The sequence below is a fragment of the Eriocheir sinensis genome, chromosome 39, assembly GCF_024679095.1.
Source record: "Eriocheir sinensis breed Jianghai 21 chromosome 39, ASM2467909v1, whole genome shotgun sequence".
Taxonomy (NCBI): domain Eukaryota; kingdom Metazoa; phylum Arthropoda; class Malacostraca; order Decapoda; family Varunidae; genus Eriocheir; species Eriocheir sinensis.
This window is the reverse complement of record NC_066547.1, coordinates 9,912,210-9,930,086: the sequence shown is the minus strand read 5'-3', so window position 1 is coordinate 9,930,086 and position 17,877 is coordinate 9,912,210. Positions and strand designations below refer to the sequence as shown.

The window sequence follows — 17,877 nt, the reverse complement described above, 5'->3', positions numbered from 1 at the left end:
AGAGAGAGAGAGAGAGAGAGAGAGAGAGAGAGAGAGAATTCAAACCTCAAGCTGGAAAACTAATATGAGAAGTTGCTTACAATTTCATAGTTCTGTATCCTCCTAGAGTGACACACCTCCTCCTCCTCCTTCACCCCAACAGTGCCAGGCCCTCCGAGGCACCTGCGCGTAGTTGTGACAGGCGGCTCAAGTCTCCTGGTCACCTGGTCGCCGCCACGCCCCCACACCGGTACCATCCTGCACTACACCCTCTACTCCTCCAGGGACGACCAGGTAAGAGGAACAGCGGCAGCCAAGTGAAATAAGTACATGCGTGTATGGTAGTCGTGGTAGTGAAAATGATAGTGAAAAAAAATATATATAATTGAAAGAACTGCTCCAACGATTTATTCAACCTTTTTTACACATTGCAATCTTCAAATTATTGACTCAGCACTAAAATTATCCCATTCAGCCGATTCAGAGAAGTCTCCTGAAAACGACATCATAACCAGAGCTTAAATAAAATGTGATATAAGCTAAAATGTACTTGCCTTGTCCATCATGGGTGCCATTGAGTTACATAACGTGGCTGGCGGTGCCCGTAGAGTTTACTGTGTCGCCTCCAAAGTAAATGCTATCTATTTGGCATTAGAAAGTTGATAGAAATCTTACTTGAAAACTTTCGCTCACAAGCTTCCTGTTGCTAAATGTGGCAGATGATATCCCGAGATTATGTTCATGAATTAAATTTCAATAATTCCATATAACAATGTATTACGCAACCTTCATAAACCTATTGAGATCTGTGCGTAGCAAACTTCAATATTTTCTTAGCAAGACAATTAGACGTAGCGTGTTTTGTCGTGTATTCATGAAGATTACCCAAACCGTGTGTTAAAAAGAGTGGCGTGTATTTCAGGTGGAGATGAGGGACCTGGTGGGTGCCGGCGGCTCGGAGGCCACCTGGCGGGAGCTGAACGGACTAACTCAAGCCTCCAGGATCCAGGTGTGTGGGTGTGGCTGTGGGTGTGAGTGGTATGAGTGTGTTGTTACGTTTTATCATGTCTAGCCTATTCGTCTCTCTTTAAGTATGGTTACATCGATCTCTATAAACTCATCCTTCTTCCTATCTATTTGTATATATTTCAGTTTATTTATTTATCTCTTTAATGTAATCTATTTCTGTTTATGTCTATCTACCTTCTTCCTATCTGTCTAACTACTCCAGTCTACCCACCCATCTTTTTTTTTACAGCAAAGGAGACAGATCAAGGGATTAAAAAAAAAATAATAATAAATGAAAAAAAAGCTCGTGTTTATATGTCTGCCTACCCGTTTGCAGCGTATGTTTACTTGGCAGTGTACCTGTAATTAAGGAGGAAGCTTTTAAAGGACACACGGGTAATTGTTTCTCTGTTCTCAGGTGTGGGTTACGGCGACCACAGTAGCGGGTGAAGGCAGTCAGTCTCCGCGGCTCACTGCCATACCCAAGCCAACGCCCTCCTACGCCCCTATTGCCGTGGGCGGGGGAGGGCGTGTGTGGCGTGTTGGCGTGGGCTCCGGGGTGACGTTGGGCTGCAGAGGGCTGGGCACGCCGACCCCCAAAGTGTCATGGAACAAAGGGGGCTCCACCATCGGCAGCGGACCCCTCACACAGCTTCTCCCCGGCGGCGACCTCCACCTCACCGGTTAGTTGAATGTTTTTTTCCATAGTTGTTTGTGTTGTTTTTTTTTTGTTTTTTTTTTTTTAGTTTGGACTGTGAATTACGTCAGGCGTATCCTTTTCTTGTGACATGTAGCGTATAACAAAATATTTTACACTTTTGAGTCCTGTTTTTTTTTTTTTGTTTTTTTTTTTCCTTGTTCATCTTATTGTGGTTCCCCTGTTTTGTCTGACGCGTTCTCTCCTCATGACACGGAGCAAATAACTAAATATTCAGTACATCTTGGGTTTTTGTTTAGCATGTTTTTGTTTTCGTTATCAATAGGAAAAGCGTGCATATGCGTCATATGATATGTCATTCGGTTTGTGTCATGATATGCGTCATATAATATCAAGCATGATTTTGTTTAATGGTTAGCTTATGCAGAATAAGGATCGTCTCTTAAACGTGCTGTATTAAGTAATTAATGCAACCAGTTTTTACATTAGAAAAAATAGTAAGAACCCCATTTGAGTCCTATTCGTTTTCAATACGTTATGTTTCTAAACACCTCCCTTTGCAGTAACAGTTCATTACGTGCCTTTTAGTTATTTATGGTTTGTCCATGAACTGTCTCCTTCCCTGCAAAAATAGTCGTAAATGCCATCTTAGCCTCACCAAGCGCCGCCACCTCCTCAGCTGTGCAGGACACGGACAACTTCACGTGCTGGGCCCGGAGCAGCGCGGGCGTGGACAGCCTCACACACCAAGTTATCGCCCTCACGCCGCCCGCCGCGCCCTCCCTCTCCCTCTCCCACGCCACCCACCACGCCCTCAACCTTTCCATCACTCCCGCGGGTGACGGAGGCGCCCCGATACTAGGTGGGTGTGTTGTGTTCCTCGGTGTGGTAGATCTTATTGTTGTCGCGGCACATTCATCTTTTGTTTGGGAGGTTACTAACCCTGCCTTTGTTTCCTCCTCTTTGTTATATATATATTCTCTCTCTCTCTCTCTCTCTCTCTCTCTCTCTCTCTCTCTCTCTCTCTCTCTCTCTCTCATTTATTTCCCCTGCCTTCCTTTCTCTCCTTGGTCTTTTTTGTTTCCTTCGTCCTCTCCGTCTATTTTATTCCACCGTCTTTACCTCTTCCTATATCTAATAACCTTTTTTTTTACTCTTTTCTTTCTTTTTATCTTTTTCTTTCTGCCTCTCATCATCGTCATCCATCTTTCTTTCTTATTATTATTCTTGTGTGCTTCCCATCATCATCCTTCCTCTCCTCCTCAATTACATGACCGCGTCTTTCCTCATCTCCTTCCTCCCCTCCTTCCCTCAGGCTACACCCTTCACCACCGGGGCCGCGCAGGGGAGTGGGTGGAGACGCCAGGGGACCCCGCGGGGCACAGCGTGATGGTGCGGGGCCTGTCGTGCGGGGCGCCCCACCACCTCTACCTGACGGCCTGGAACACTCACGGCACCTCGGCCCCCAGCCCCGTCCTCGTCACCAGCACCCTCGGGAGCCGTGAGTACACACACACACACACACACACACACACACACACATCACCGTTTCTTCTACGTTTTTCCGAATATGGACACTGCCAATAACATAGAAAGACACAATCATACACAAATAGCAATTTCTTTTTTCTTCCTCTTTTTATTCAGTGTAGAAAATTAACAAAGGCTTTTTATGTGTCCCTCTTCATGCGTAACACACACGCCTCATATAACTTCTTACAACGGTTCAATACAATAACTCTTTTCATGAACTCCTATCCCTGCCTCCTCTAACCTTCTCCCTCGCCTCCCACAGCGCCGGGCCGTCCCAACCCCGCGTCCCTGGTGGAGGTGAACGCCACGTGCGTCACCCTGCGCCTGTACGTGTGGCCTGAGCACGGCTGCCCCGTCACACACTGGAAGGTACGTTAAGGCGTCACACCAACACAGGCACGCACGTGGTCTTTATGTAAAAATGTTGTGGTTTAAAAAATGTCATTATTATAAGTAGAATAGGGAAGAGGTAGAGGCATGAGAAGTAGGGTGCAAGTTATAGGGAAATGAAACAATAGTGGTGGTCGAAGGGGAACAGAGTAAAAATAATAGGATTGAAAATGTAAGGAGAATAAAATGCTAACCCTATGATTTACAGAATGGGAAGAGAATAGTACAAAATTAAATCTCATATATATACAATAACCTTAGACGTGTTACTCAGTGACGCACCACTAAAAGAATCTAAACTCTAAAACTTTAAAACAAGAATAAAATAAAACCTAAATATAACTCTTAACACTTACCTTGCGTCCCATCACCCGTTTCCTTGTCCTGCAGGTGGAGCGGGGCAGCGAGGTGGGCGGCGAGTCCTGGACCACCCTGCACGCCCGCGTCACCCGCGACACAGGGGACCTGGGCCTGTGTGACCTCCACTCGGGGGCGTGGCACCTCCTCAGAGTGACGGCCGCCTCCACCGCCGGGGACACCTCTGTCCTGTACCGCGTGGCCACCAGGGACACTAACGGGGGTGAGCCTGTGGCCTATTGGGGTCTTTTTTTCCCTTGTATATCTTTTTGGTGGGTCTAATTAATTATTATTATTTCCTTTTTTGTCTTTTCTCCTTTCATAATTATCCTCTTGTATTCTTTCCTTATTTAATTTTTCTTCTTTCATAGTTGTCTTTCTCCCTCCTTAAAATATCTTCCTCTCACTTTGTTATAGCCCTTCCTCTCCTCATTATCCTTTTTACAATCTGACCAACACCTAAAAACAAACGTCACATAGCCCCATTTCCCTGACCATCCTATTCGTTCTCCCTTAAGGCGCTATCACAGCCCAGCCGGTTCAGGAGGTGGCGGTGAGTCGCGGCGGCGGGGCGGCGGGCTGGCTGGACGCCCACGTGGTGGCGGGCGTGGTGAGCGCCGTCCTGCTGGCGGCCGCTCTGGTGATCTGCGTCTGTGTGGCGGTGAGGCGACAGCGCTACGGCGGCTATAGGTGAGGCTGTAGTCATATTAAGGGAGGTGAAGGTGGGAAAAACGTGTGTGATTCGAGACCCATAAAGGAGGATATAGGAAGATTAATAGCTTTGCAGATGGATGAAGATGTGAATGGAAAATGAGGGAGTAGGAAGGTTAAGATGTATGTAGATGGGTGAAGATATGGATGAAGAATAGAGGATATAGAAAAGTTTTGAGGTGTGGAGGTGGGTGGAGATGGAGATGAATAAAGAGGATATTGGAAGATTGGAAGGTTAAAAGGTATGTAGATAGGTGAAGATGCGGATGGAAGAAGAGGGTGAGATAAGTTAGAATAGCTAATTTGAGTGTATCTGAGAGGCAGAGTATAATGGTACGTCCAAGTAAATTAAACGCATTCTAATTGGTTCATAATTAGTTTAATTAAGTTCAACATAATTAGTAGTAGTTGAAGCGAACGCGACTGAGAGTTTGGTTAAGTTTATTCATGGATGGGGATGACATGATGGATAGTTAGTTCACTTGTATGTGCCGACGAGTCTCTAGCTGGTTCTGTCTATCCGTGTGTGTCAATTAACCTGGGCTAGAAAAGTGGAAGGCAGGAGAAAAATAAAAAAAATAAGTGTGCAGTGAAGACAAAATGGGAAGACAGGAAATAAAGCAAGGAAGAAGAAAAGGACAAGTACGGATAACAATGGGAAAAAAACAAAGAAAACAAGAGCGAAGGACACGAAATGAGGAGAAACGACAGGAGTAAAAAGATGGAAAATAAAAACGATCGGAGGAGGAGGTATTGAGAGGACTGAATCTAAATGAACTCACCTAATGTACTCCAGGTAACACTACACGTAAGATTAATTTCACGTCGGGTTGTCTTCCTTTCATCCCAAGTGTCACTTTCATCATAGTTAGAGCTGTTTATATTTCACCTACGTCGCTTCCCCACAAAGTGTCAGGTCGGCTCATAGTACCCTAATTAGGAAGCCGCGTCAGGTGTACCCGCAATACAGTATGACACGCGGGAGAGATTATTGTCAGTAGCGATTCATATTAATAATGTGTGTGTGTGTGTGTGTGTGTGTGTGTGTGTGTGTGTGTGTGTGTGTGTGTGTGTGTGTGTGTGTACTGCAATAACAAGACTAATGAAAGGCTTTGAGGACAGAGAAGAAAGTAAAAACGTACTCGGCTCACCATACATTCACAATCCCCTTATTAGTTGCCTTTGAATAATACTGTTTGTTAGGTCTCAACGCACTGGTACCCATTCATTAGGTATCTAAACACCCTCCTTCCACGCTCCACGCACACTCAGGGACTCTACAAAAGGATATTCAATTAAGGACTTTTACGCACTTCTGCTCACACCGTTACAACCTCTCCTAGACACACCAACATATCCTGAGTGCCATTATTCACACTCTCACTCATCCTAACGCACTCCCACATCCACAGGCAAGGGGGAAGTCTGGACACGAAGGGCGGGGGCGGCGAGGACGACAACGCCCGCAACTCTGAGCTGACCCGCGCCCACCTGTACTCCCCGACGCCCACTAAGAAGCCCCGCGGCTCCCTGGCGTCCCTCAAGACCCAGGACGACGCCTCGGACCCCTACGAGATCTGCCCCTACGCCACCTTCAGGTAAACACGCTGATCCACTCCAGCTGCACGGCCTCCACTCCGTCCATTCATTCATTCACTCACTCACTCATTCATTCGCTCATTCACTAATTAATTTACTTATTTATTCATTCGTCATTCATTCATTCATTCATTCGTTTTGTTGTATTTTTTTTTATATACAAATAGCAGTAGTTAAGTCAGTTACATTATCACACTCAAGGTTTCAGGTTTCATTAGTTTTTGTTAACATGATATACATTGGCAGAAAGTTGTTCATTGAAGATAATATTTCAATCTTAAAGCGGGAATTCTTTGCCTTGAATCTTGGTGAAAAGTTTCTCTTCGTTTTACTGATTTATCTTCTAATTAATGTGTAACTGATTACTTGCTGGAGTGTTCCCATTATCTTTGTATGTCTACGCTTTAAGCTTGCTATATATGTATGTCTATTTGTCTTCATGTCTGTTACTTTCTTACTGTCCTGTGTTCGGCATTGCCCTCTGTGTTCTTGTTTCCTCTGCTCTTGTTTACCTTCATCCATTTGTGCCTTTGTCTCTCTTTTCTCCTCATTCTCCTACCTATCCTTTCTTCCGGCCTTCTCTCTCGCCTCCCTTCCCTTCTCCCTTCCCTGAGTGCCCGTGTCGTGTACTTAGCGTGGGGAGCTCGGAAGGTACTCTAGAGTACGGTCTGTCCCTCCACACCCTCACCCCGCGGGACTGCCTCGACACCCCCGACACCTACAGCGACCGCCACCCGCCGCAGTCCCCCACGTACGGCCAGGTGGGGCGGCAGAGGACACAGTCACACTTCAAGGAGACAGGTTAGTGTTCAGGGCGCAGGAATACGAAGGCTAATGTTTGTTGAGGTCTACGGCTAATATATTTCTACAGCTACTCATAGAAAATTGTTGTTTCATGGCTAACTCTGAAGGTTTGAGCTATCCTCTCTGAGAAGTACTAACTCTTAAAAAAGGTGCTGAAAAACTATTTTTTGGCTTTAGTATTGATTATATGGATATTCAAGCGATTTTGTTACCATATAGCTACTGGAAACATACATTTTACTACACATTATAAAGAGCTTCACATGTGTACTTGAGAAACGCTTAAAATGTGTGTTGACATATACAGTTTTTATTACTGCTACTTAAACTGCAGCCACTACCACCACCAACACTACTACTTTTGCTTTTGCCCCCTGCTAGAGATCGCCTACATCAGCAGTCGTGGCCGCGGCGGGGAGTACGCGAGCCGCCCCAAGTCTCTGCCCGGTGGCGGCGCCCAGCCCGGCCTGGAGGTGGCCCAGACGCCGGCGGGGGCCAAGTGGGCTGAGGACGCCCGCAAGGACACCACCGGCGGCCGTCCGCACCGCTCCAGGAGCCGCTCTAGAGGTACTGCGCATTGGTACTGTCTGAATGTGAATAAACCCCACACTGGCAGACGAAAGATGCATAGATACCAAACAAACGTAAAGTAACGCGGTAACAATACAGAGACGTGTGAGCCTTTTTGGATTGTGAGTGTAGTTGTTTTGTTAATATAAATAGAATGGGATACGATTTTGTATTTATAGTTCCCGTAAGTGCAACAAATAAGGTCTGCAGCAGTTCATAAAGCCTTCACACGTATTAATTAATAACCTTTTGTTTACTAAAATGAAAATAGCATCAAGACACTATAGGTTAAAATATTTATATAAGACTATTTCAAGCGACAGAGGTATACAGTAAATACAAACTAAAATACAACCCTTAGCAAATCCATCAGTACAGACTACATGCAATCATCTCCAGGTCCGAAAATCAATATCCTCTCCCCAGGTGACATGCCGAAGCGAGACTCCAGCACTGAGAGCAACGACGCCTCCTCGCCCCTGCCGCAGCACCCCCACTACCAGCACCCCCAGGCCCAGCAGCACCGCCACCCGCACTTCCTCCCCCAGCAGCAGCAGCAGGGCGGGGCAGGGGGCGGCGCGGGGGTGAGAGCTGGCCCCCACCCCCTGCCACCTGTCCGCCATGCCAGGTAGTCTCAGGTAGAGGAGGCTGAGCTGTGTAGGTGGAGTCTGGCTGCCGCGGCTCCCACCACCTCCACCCTTATTCCTTTCCCCTCCTGACCTTTTTTTCTGCCTTATTCTGTGCTTTTTATTTTCCATTGTTTCTTCTTTGGCTTCTTGCACCTTTCTCCACCTTCATTTTTTCCCTTTCTTTTCTTCCACCTTAGTTTCAGCCTTCCTTTTTCCCTGCCTTTTTTTCAGCTTTTTTTCCTATCTGTATTTCCAACCACTTCTTCCCCGCCCTGTTTTTGCCTCTGTTAATTGTATCCCTGCTTCACCTTTACCTTCAATGAAATATATTTAAACGTCTATCTCTTTCTAACAATCTATCTATACATCTATATTTTACTCTTGTTTTGCTTTAATCTTAATTTCTGCCTTTACTGCACTCTTCCCTACACGCATTCGACACCTAAAATGCTGATCTGCCTGTTCGCTGCACATTTTGCATCACTTCCTCTACCACTAACCATATAAATAGCCCAGTCTAGTATCCCTGTTTTATCAGATATTCAGTTTTGTATATATAACATACGTAACGTGTTTTTTTCTCGATGTATGTGAATTTGTTTAGTTTCGTCATTCAGTCTAAGGAAAGTATTACCATCAGTGATTGTTTTTAATATTGTGAGAAGGCGATAGTTGTTCACTTCTTATAGTAGCAAAATAGTGATATATTTCTGCGTAATTCATCGTTTTGAGACAAGTTTCATTTATCCTCCTGTACGCCGTGTAAATAACCAACAAAGTGGCTCCTCTCAACACGACCCTCTGAAGCACTGCAAGACGTTTTCGGCATCTTGTCCCTCCTTATCTCCTTTGCACTTTTGTTTCTGTCTCTCTCTTCCTCTTTCTTTGTATTCCTCGTCCACGTCACCTATCTTATTACCTCCTCAGCTGACACTCCCCTACACCCTATTCTTTTCCAACTCAATTACCTTCTTTGCTCTTTCCATTTTCCGAGTTTTCATCTTCCTCCTCACCAAACATTCCCTTGCATTCTCTTTTTCCTACTTATCTAACCTCTTCACTCTTCCCTTTCTTCTCGTCTTCGTCTTCCTCTCCTGCATCCTTTTCTTTTCCTACTACTCTACCCTCTTCACCCTTCCGTTTTTCCTTATCCTCACCAAGAACAAACCAATACAGCAAAGCGAAATACAATAAATACAAGAACAGCTTCACCTCACGAGTCTCCCTCTTATTCCAGAGCCCAAAATGATTCTTCCTCCAGCGATTCCTCTCCCCTCACCCCCCCGCGGCCCCTCCACCCCCCCTCCGCCTTCTCCGATTCGAGGGAGATGTCGGAGGCGGAGTGTGACCGGGAGCTTCGCCAGGGAGGAGGTGGAGGAGGAGGCGCAGCAGGCGGAGGAGGCCAAAGGGTAAGAGGGAAGGCGAACAGTGGAAAGTCAGCAGCGTCCAGCAACAATAACAACAACAACGTAGCGAGTGAGTTGCTGATGATGCTGAGTCAGTACGAGCAGCAACAGCAACAGCAGGAACAGCAGCAGCAACAGCACCAGCAGCAGCAACACAGCGCGGCACAGCAGAAACTAGCTCAGCAGAAGACGGCCACAGCAACTAACTCGGCCACTTCGAAGGCGCCGTACAGCATTAACGTGTAGATCTCCCGGTCGAAGTAAATAACAAAGAAAGTATAAATAAAAAAAACAAGAAGTACAATGCCAAGGGTAATATGTTATGGTGCTACGTAGAGAGAAGTAAAAACAAAAGACAAATAAATAAATAAAAACTCCTCTTTCTAAGCAGACACGTGAACACCTTTTGATCGACAAGACTGACTTAAGACAAAACTTCAAACAGACAACACACAAGAGTGGTCAGTGATGGTGTATACAGTGTGTCATGGATGTGTTGTCAAAGTGTTACATGATTACGCCTCTTCACTGTTTTCTTTTTTAATTCTTTGTGTTTTCTTTTGTCACCTGTTTTCTTTGTTTTTTTTCCTTTTTAGTTCCATTTTTCGAGTCTCGGTGTTGCTCTACCTGTGTCGTGTGCGTGAGGCTGTCTCTCCGTCTGTCTGTTTGTCGTCTCCGCGGCCCCAACCACGCACCACGCTGTTATTGTGTTCCCGAGACAGCCGAGAAAAGAAAGAGGTGGAAGGAAGCAGAAGGAAGAAAATACCAGGTTAGAGACAGTGAGAGCGAACGAAAGTGAGAGTGCGTGTAAGAGAAATATTTTACCTAAGCCTATTTGTAACCCCACACATCCTTTCCTCCTCAGATGAAACCCCCCATTCCCCATCCTCCCTCCCACGTCCACATGCCCCATCACCCCCTACCCCCCATTACACACACCTCCACCTGTTTGTGATTAACGCTTACACTGTTCATCGGAGAAATGTGAATATAATTATTAAATATTGAAGCCCCGCCACTGGTCTCCCCTTGCGTACCTCCTTTTAGCTTATTAATTTAGCTTATTTTGATCTTATTGACGGGAGAAAGAGAGAGAAAAGGATAACAAGATAACATTGGAGTAAAGGATAAGGTTACTTTTTAATTGTGTGTGTGGGGGGGGGGGGGTTATGATGGGTTACATATACTTCAAAAACTAGAAAAAATCACTATTTTATACAGACACTAAATACACGACTAGGAGTATGTATGCATGTATATAATTATTTTTTTTACAGCACAGAGAGCAACTCAAGGGCAACAAAAAGAAGATGTAAAAAAAATAGCCCGCTAACTGTTGCTCTCATATAGTGATAAGTATAGAGTGGCCAAAATAGAGGTCAGTCTCGGATGGGGAGGTGTCCTGATACAGACGAAGGAAGACTGTTCCAGAGTTTACCAGTGAAGGGAATGAAAGAATGGAGATGCTGGTTAACTCTTGCATAAGGACAGTAAAAGGACGAGCATGAGTAGAAAGTCGTGTGCAGCAGGGCCGCGGGAGGGGGAGAGGCATGCAGTTAGCAAGTACAGAAGAGCAGTCAGCATGAAAATATCGATAGAAGATAGAAAGAGATGCAACATGCCGGCGGAATTTAAGAGGTAGAAGGCTGTTAGTAAGAGGAGGAGAGCTGATGGGACGAAGACAGCTCTGTCCAGAAGAGCTGTGTGAGTGGAGCCCCCCACACGTGGGATGCATACCCTATACGAGGGCGGACAAGGCCCTTACATATGGAAAGCATCTGTGCGGTGGAGAAGAACTGGCAGAGACGATACAGAAAGCCCAACCTTGAGGAAGCTGATTTAGGATGAGAGGAGATATGAAGTTACCAGTTGAGATTTTGAACTAAGGATAGACCGAGGATATTTAGTGTTCAAGAAGGTGACAGGGGGTGTTATCGAAGAATAGGGGATAGGTGTTTGGAAGATTGTGTCGAGTTGATAGATGGATAAATTGATATACGAGGTTCCTTTTACCCCAATCGGAAATGATAGCAAGATCTGAGGTCAAGCGTTCTGCAGCCTCCAGTATGGAGTCTTGTAATTCGTGTTGAGAGGGTCTTCTGTAGAAAGAAGTTGAAGAATGCAGAGTGGAGTCGTCAGTGTATGAGTGGATAGGATAGTTTGCTATAGAAAGAAATTTATTGATGAATAACAGGAAGAGAGTGGGTGATAGAACAGAGCCCTGTGGAACACCACTGTTGATAGGATTAGGGGAAGAACAGTGGCCGTCTACCACAGCTGAGATAGAACGACCGGAAAGGAAACTGGAGATAAAGGAACAGAGGGAAGGATAAAATCCGAAAGCGGGCAGTTTAGAAAGCAAAGACTTGTGCCAGACTCTATGGAAAGCTAACTTATTCATCTATACATCCATTCATCCATCCATATGACCTTTGAAACCTACAAACAAACAAACACTACACGTACGTCAGCTTTCCTTCACTCTCTAGCTTGAGGAAAGGCAGATCATTGGAACACATGGCTATACAACAAAGCGTCCATTGCATCACCTAAAGTCATCCTGTAGTGCCCTGTAATTTGGGGCACTAGGTGATGCATAAAAACCAAAGGGGACGGGGCAAAAGGGGGATTGTAGAAAACTCGGGGGCCAGAAACTCACCCTGGGGGTATTGGCTGCCACCACCCAGCGATCTAAGGGCGAACAAGGTCACCCCTAGCTCGCAGGGAACCTTAAAGCTTAAATAATTCAAAGGGGGGACCCAGGGGAGGTGTCCGGGAGAACTGAGTGTAATAGCGTGGAAGGGCGGAGGTGTGGAGGGCGGTGAGTCAGCAACCACCACAGCCGTCTGGACAATACTCATGTCAAGGTTATCACCAAGGAGAAAAGAATGCCTATAAACAGGACATTATGCATTTATTTGTTTATTTCCCGACAACAGAATGAACTCTCGACTGACGAGTCAATACTGAGGGGAGAACACGAGGAACATTATCGCCCACACCCGCGGACGACACCAAGTAATGACTCCGGTCAAAAATAGAACATAAGCTTATGGGAAACCACCACTGCGAAGACTCACACCAGCAAGATAATTCACTTACAGTAATAGATATCTGTTACTTCCTACCTCTCACGGTGCCAGGCAAAAAAATGGTTTACACATGGGGGATACAAATGCCAGTGGATGAATAATCATACGGGAAAGACGAGACTGCGAGGACTCACATCAGCAGTGTTGCTCACGTACAAGATATAGATATATTTCTGTTACCTCCTAATTACTCAGTGACCAGAAGAACAACGATTGTCTCATGGGGAAAACTAACGTTACGACACGGCCTATAGCGATGAGTAAGGGTTCGATCCCCGTGTTCCACCGGTCCTAAGGGCACCCACTGACTTCTCTTCGCCATAGGGGGTGTCAACGTTACATACTCTTGAGAAGAATGATGAATTATAAGTGTTAGTGTGTGTGAATGTGTGTGTTAGTGGCAAGTCACCAGTGTACCAACGGCCCTGTGGGCGGGGAGGAGGAGGTTGATTCACGAGAGATAAACTATGGGGGAAATAAATTATTCAACTTTCGGTTACTTTATTGGAAGTCTACTTATTATAATGGCGAGTAAGGGACGAATTCACTTGGGGGGAATAGGGGGTTATGTCACTGGGGGGAGGGGTAGGGAACACTAGGGGTGAGGAGCACTTGGGGAGATGAGGTCACGTACCTGTGGGCGGGGAGTAGAAGGTTGAGTCATGAGACTGAGCGACTCGGGTTTCCGGCTTATATAGGGGGGGGCGAACGGAAATGGCGGTACTCCAAACGGGAGTGGGTGGGCGCGGCCGGAAGGGGAGGAGGAAGGAAGCTTCCAGGAGAAAGGAAGCTTCCAGAATGACGGAAGTCACGTGACTGGTGAGAGGGGAGGGACAAGGGTGATGGGGCTGACGCTACTCAGCACTTTTGGCGGGAAAGAAGTCTGTCTGGCGGCGACCACGTGGTGTCTAGTGGGGACCAGGGGGTCGAAAGGGAGAGGGGGATGGGGCCCTCCGTGTGAGACTCGGTAACCTTTCACGCGGTAACGGTTTCTGGTGGCACTTATAATTACTTACAATACTTAAACTACTTTTTGCTTCCTAATTCCTTTTTTTCCGTCCTTAATTTAATACTAGCATTACAGTCCATTGCTAAGCTTCTTTGGCAGACTCACCAGGCGTTGATCCTTAAAGCAAACAACAATAAACTCATGGCATCACGCGGGAGCCAACCTAAGTAACAAGGAAAAGGAGACGTGAGGCAGATAATAGGATCACGAGCCTTTTGCGTATCCAGTCTTCTGGTGTCTGTAAATAATCTTTATCCAGAAGGTCTCTTGTCTCTCTTGCATTGGTGTAAGTCCATAACTCTTGGTCATTGTATCATGTAAACCTTTTTCTCACTATTCCTATTCAGACTGCCTCGGCCATATGTAATAGTGTGAATCGGCTTTGTTGTGGCGTGCTTCACAAGAGAGGTTCATGGGACGTTCCTGTCTCGTCTACGGGTGTTGTTTTTTTGTCAGGGGTGGTTTTCAGTGGGACCGTGGTACTGTTGGCTCTATCGAATGCATGTTCAAGAGTGTGGAGGCTCTGGCTTGCGGTCTCCGGCAGGAACAGACGAACCAGTACCGCTAGGAAGGTGTTGAAGACCGCGAAGACCAGGAAACTCCCCCCAAGACCCACCTCGTCCACCAGCCTGGGGAACATAAGGCCAACGAAGACTTGCATCGCCGAGAAGATGAACACGACGATGGTGGAGCCCACGACCCTGACCGGTGTCGGCAGAAGCTCCCCCATCAGGATCCATGGAATGGGACAGACGCCGAAACCATACCCAAATGCGAAGGCGAGAACGGCAACTAGAGGCACCCATGACGACCCCTGAACTTCCCAAAGGAGGAAAAGGCCCCCAACAGCGGCGGATATGGCGCAACAGGAACACCCAGCCATCAGGATAATGCGCCGGCCCACACGATCGAGGAGGAAAGCGCAGGTGAAAGTGGAGATGAGCCGCATGACGCCCACCAGAACCGTACACGTGAGTGGGTTGATCATCACGCCGGCGGTGGCGAAGAAATAGGCGGCGTAGGAAAAGATGGCGAACTGACCCCCGAGTTCTCTCAGGATCATGACTGCGGACACGAGGAGCAGCGGACGAAGGTTGTGAGGGACGACGATCTGATGCACCTGCCGGGAACACACGAAGATACGTCACGAGAGAGAGAGAGAGAGAGAGAGAGAGAGAGAGAGAGAGAGAGAGAGAGAGAGAGAGAGAGAGAGAGAGAGAGAGAGAATGTTACCTGTTCCATGAATCTTGTCTGAGGCTGCTCCCTGATGCTCCTCTGGATCTGAAGCAGTTCGTCCTGCGCCGCGGGCCTACGGGCGGGCCCTCGAAGCTTGATGAGTGCCGCCTCGGCCTCCTTCACCCGGCCCGCCCTCACCAGCCAGAAGGGAGACTGAAGGGAAGAGAAGACAGGACATTTCAGCTCACCCGCTCCAGTCAGAGAAACACTAAAAAAAAAAGAGAACCCAAAGGAAGATAACTTTCTCGGCCCAGTCAAAAGTGAGTCTGAAGGAAAGAGAAGACACGACGCTTCAACCCAGTCAAACAACTTTCAAGGCTGATGGAAAGAGAAGACATAATACGATAATTCAGTCACACTGCCACAGGAGAGACTGAAGGAAAGTAAACACAAAAGAGGACAATTCACTCACCAGCCAAAATAATCGTTAGTTGTTTTTTTCCTGAGTCAATGGCGTATCATTTTTAACAACTCCCCGTGGATTAGTTTAATGAACGGCCTAGTGTGTTTGGATTACGTTTATCTCTCAGTGGATTTACCATCGTGAGAGTTCTTCAGGGTTTTTCCTTCTTCAATGTCGCAATAGTAAAGGCAACAAGGCTGTCAAAACGGCTTCCAACATATTAACATTACATGGTCGGTCTTACGCTCCCTGTCACGAGTTTCTTTTTTGTTTGGGTGACACTTTCTCTTTGTAGGTTACGAATTCTCCCTCAGGTTATCAGGTTACGGAGTTTTCCTGATCCGCGGCATTCGCAACACACACACACACACACACGCACACGCACATGCACACATACACACATTCACTTTGCCACAGTCACGCTCTGCAAACCTATTCACTCACACTATCCCTTTAAAACACTAATCTCGCCCTTCACATATCCTTCCATCACCTCCTCTCCCACCTCCTCCTCCTCTTCCTCCTATTCTTCCTCCGCCTCCTCCGCCTCCTCCTCCTCCTCCTCCTCCTCCTCCTCCAATTCTCCTTCCTCCTTCGCCTTCGCCTTTGCTGTCCTTCATCTTCCACCTTTGATTAGATAGTTAGTGTAGCTTGTCACAAACAGCCTCGTAAAGACCAGCAGGTCTGCTGTTGTTTGTTATTCCTTTGTGTTCGTTTGTGTTCCTCCTCCTTCTCCTCCTGAATCACAATAACCTCACACATGTATCATTCATCTCACATTCCCAGATCCCTTCAGCCCTTTCCTCCGACCCTCCACCACCACCTCCTCGAACCCCGATGCCAACAACCCCACCCGCCATTCTCCAGCGTTCCCTGTCCCCTCCTTACCTCCGGAACACCAAGCGACAGGAAGAAGATGGGGATGAAGGGGAGCCCAGAGAGTATCGTCACTGTCTTCCAGTGGAGAAAATCCGCCATCACGAAAGCCAAGAGGACACCAAAGGAAACGACAATCTCCGACCCACAGGCCAGGAAGCCCCGGTAGGTTGGTTCCACGAGTTCGATCGTGAGGGGCGGGACGATGGTGTTGAATAGCATAACAGCCATGCCGCCTAGGATCCTCCCGGCGTAGAGGAGGCTGATCGAGGTCGTGAAGGCTTGCATGAACCAGGAGGCGGACACGGGCAGCAGGCACATGGTCAGGAGCCGCCGGTATCCGAAGAAGTCGATGAGGAAGCCGGAGGGAAGGTTGGTTAACATGCCGGCGAGGCCCACGCTGGAGACTGGGAGGAAGAGGGTGATGATTAGATAGATAGATTGATAGAAATAGTGACATCGATTAACTAACGGGAAAACACACAGTCAAATAGAAACCTTTTGAGAAGAATCAGATAGAAACATATACAGACTAGAAATGTAGATGCAAGCAAGTAGAGACATTGACAAGAATCGGGTGTACATATGGATACGTAGATTAGACTTGCAAATAGAAACAAGTAGAGCATATTAAAAAGAATCGGTTGTACAGATGGATGCACAGATTCGACATGCAAATGCAAATTGGGAGACAAAGATATACACCGATAGAAATAAACATACCCCCCCACACACACACACCTCCTCCCGCTCTCCTCTTACCTAGCCAGCTCACGTCGTAGTCCGTGATGTTGATGGCGGTGCTGTTATCGGCCTGCATGGCGGGCAGCACGGCAGGCCACCCCAGAAGGAGACCCACTTGTAGCATGGAACTGGACACTACTAGGATGCTGCACAACTGTAGGGATGCAGGACAGGTTAATGGCAGGTGTGTGTGGGGGGGAAGGAGGAATGATGGGTGCATGAGGAACAGTTGGAGAGACGAGGTTGTGTGTGGGTGTGGGTGTAGGTGCGTGCATACTAAACCTATTTATTACTGTAATATATTAACCAGGGTAGGCAGTGGCTGAGTGGTTAGCGTGCTGGGCTCACATTCACCACGCCATGGACAACGTTGGTTCGAATCCCCACGCTACCACCTGGGATTTTTCAGTCACTGCCGAGTGGCCTAAGACTACCCACATGCTGTCCAGAAGACCACACATCAACCCGGACTCTAGAAGAAACCGTCCAGCGAATCAAGAATGAGTTCCGGGGGGCAGCATGAGCCAAGCATAACTGGCGCCACAATAAAAATTGCCTGCGCCACGACGGGATTGGGCCGACCATCTGACCCCTGAAGAAGGCCTACCGGCGCTATAGGCGGGAATGTAAAAAAAAAATTATTCTACTTTCGCGTTCTTTCTTTGTTGCTGTTATCATTGTTCGTGTTTTTGTTCAGGCTCATCACGCTCGACCAGGTACACAAAGCCGCTTGTAATTAGCAGGTGAGGCACTCGTGGGTGTTGCGGGATCTTACGTATTGTGTACCTGAATGTTGATAAAGAATGTTGCCTTCAGTGGAGCACTTGGAGTGAGGAAAATTAGGCGACTTGCAGAATATTTAAAGTCATTCAT

At 47.0% G+C, this 17,877-nt stretch overlaps 2 protein-coding genes across 8 annotated transcripts in view; one reads left to right on the top strand and one right to left on the bottom strand.

The window, feature by feature from the left end:
* The window catches only part of LOC127008970 (cell adhesion molecule Dscam2-like), a 104,365-nt gene extending 93,713 nt beyond the window's left edge, over positions 1–10,652 (top strand). For 2 of the 4 annotated variants that reach the window (XM_050881519.1, XM_050881518.1), the window contains exons 22-34: positions 143–273; positions 902–988; positions 1,406–1,670; positions 2,325–2,507; positions 2,961–3,146; positions 3,441–3,547; positions 3,959–4,148; positions 4,444–4,615; positions 6,049–6,234; positions 6,870–7,036; positions 7,421–7,606; positions 8,036–8,237; positions 9,476–10,652. In XM_050881519.1, the coding sequence (XP_050737476.1) occupies positions 143–273; positions 902–988; positions 1,406–1,670; positions 2,325–2,507; positions 2,961–3,146; positions 3,441–3,547; positions 3,959–4,148; positions 4,444–4,615; positions 6,049–6,234; positions 6,870–7,036; positions 7,421–7,606; positions 8,036–8,237; positions 9,476–9,890 (2,477 nt within the window). In that variant the 3' untranslated portion in view covers positions 9,891–10,652. Of the gene's footprint in view, positions 1–142; positions 274–901; positions 989–1,405; positions 1,671–2,324; positions 2,508–2,960; positions 3,147–3,440; positions 3,548–3,958; positions 4,149–4,443; positions 4,616–6,048; positions 6,235–6,869; positions 7,037–7,420; positions 7,607–8,035; positions 8,248–9,475 lie in introns of all 4 variants that reach the window. The other 2 variants (XM_050881520.1, XM_050881521.1) reach the window with 2 other exon arrangements.
* Positions 10,653–12,447: 1,795 nt separating this feature from the next.
* Positions 12,448–17,877, bottom strand: part of LOC127008969 (facilitated trehalose transporter Tret1-like) — a 48,195-nt gene continuing 42,765 nt past the window's right edge. For 3 of the 4 annotated variants that reach the window (XM_050881514.1, XM_050881515.1, XM_050881517.1), the window contains 4 exons: positions 17,023–17,158; positions 16,273–16,667; positions 14,979–15,134; positions 12,455–14,865 (listed from right to left, as the gene is read on the bottom strand). In XM_050881514.1, coding sequence (XP_050737471.1) covers positions 14,143–14,865; positions 14,979–15,134; positions 16,273–16,667; positions 17,023–17,158 — 1,410 coding nt within the window. In that variant the 3' untranslated portion in view covers positions 12,455–14,142. Of the gene's footprint in view, positions 14,866–14,978; positions 15,135–16,272; positions 16,668–17,022; positions 17,159–17,877 lie in introns of all 4 variants that reach the window. The other variant, XM_050881513.1, reaches the window with a different exon arrangement.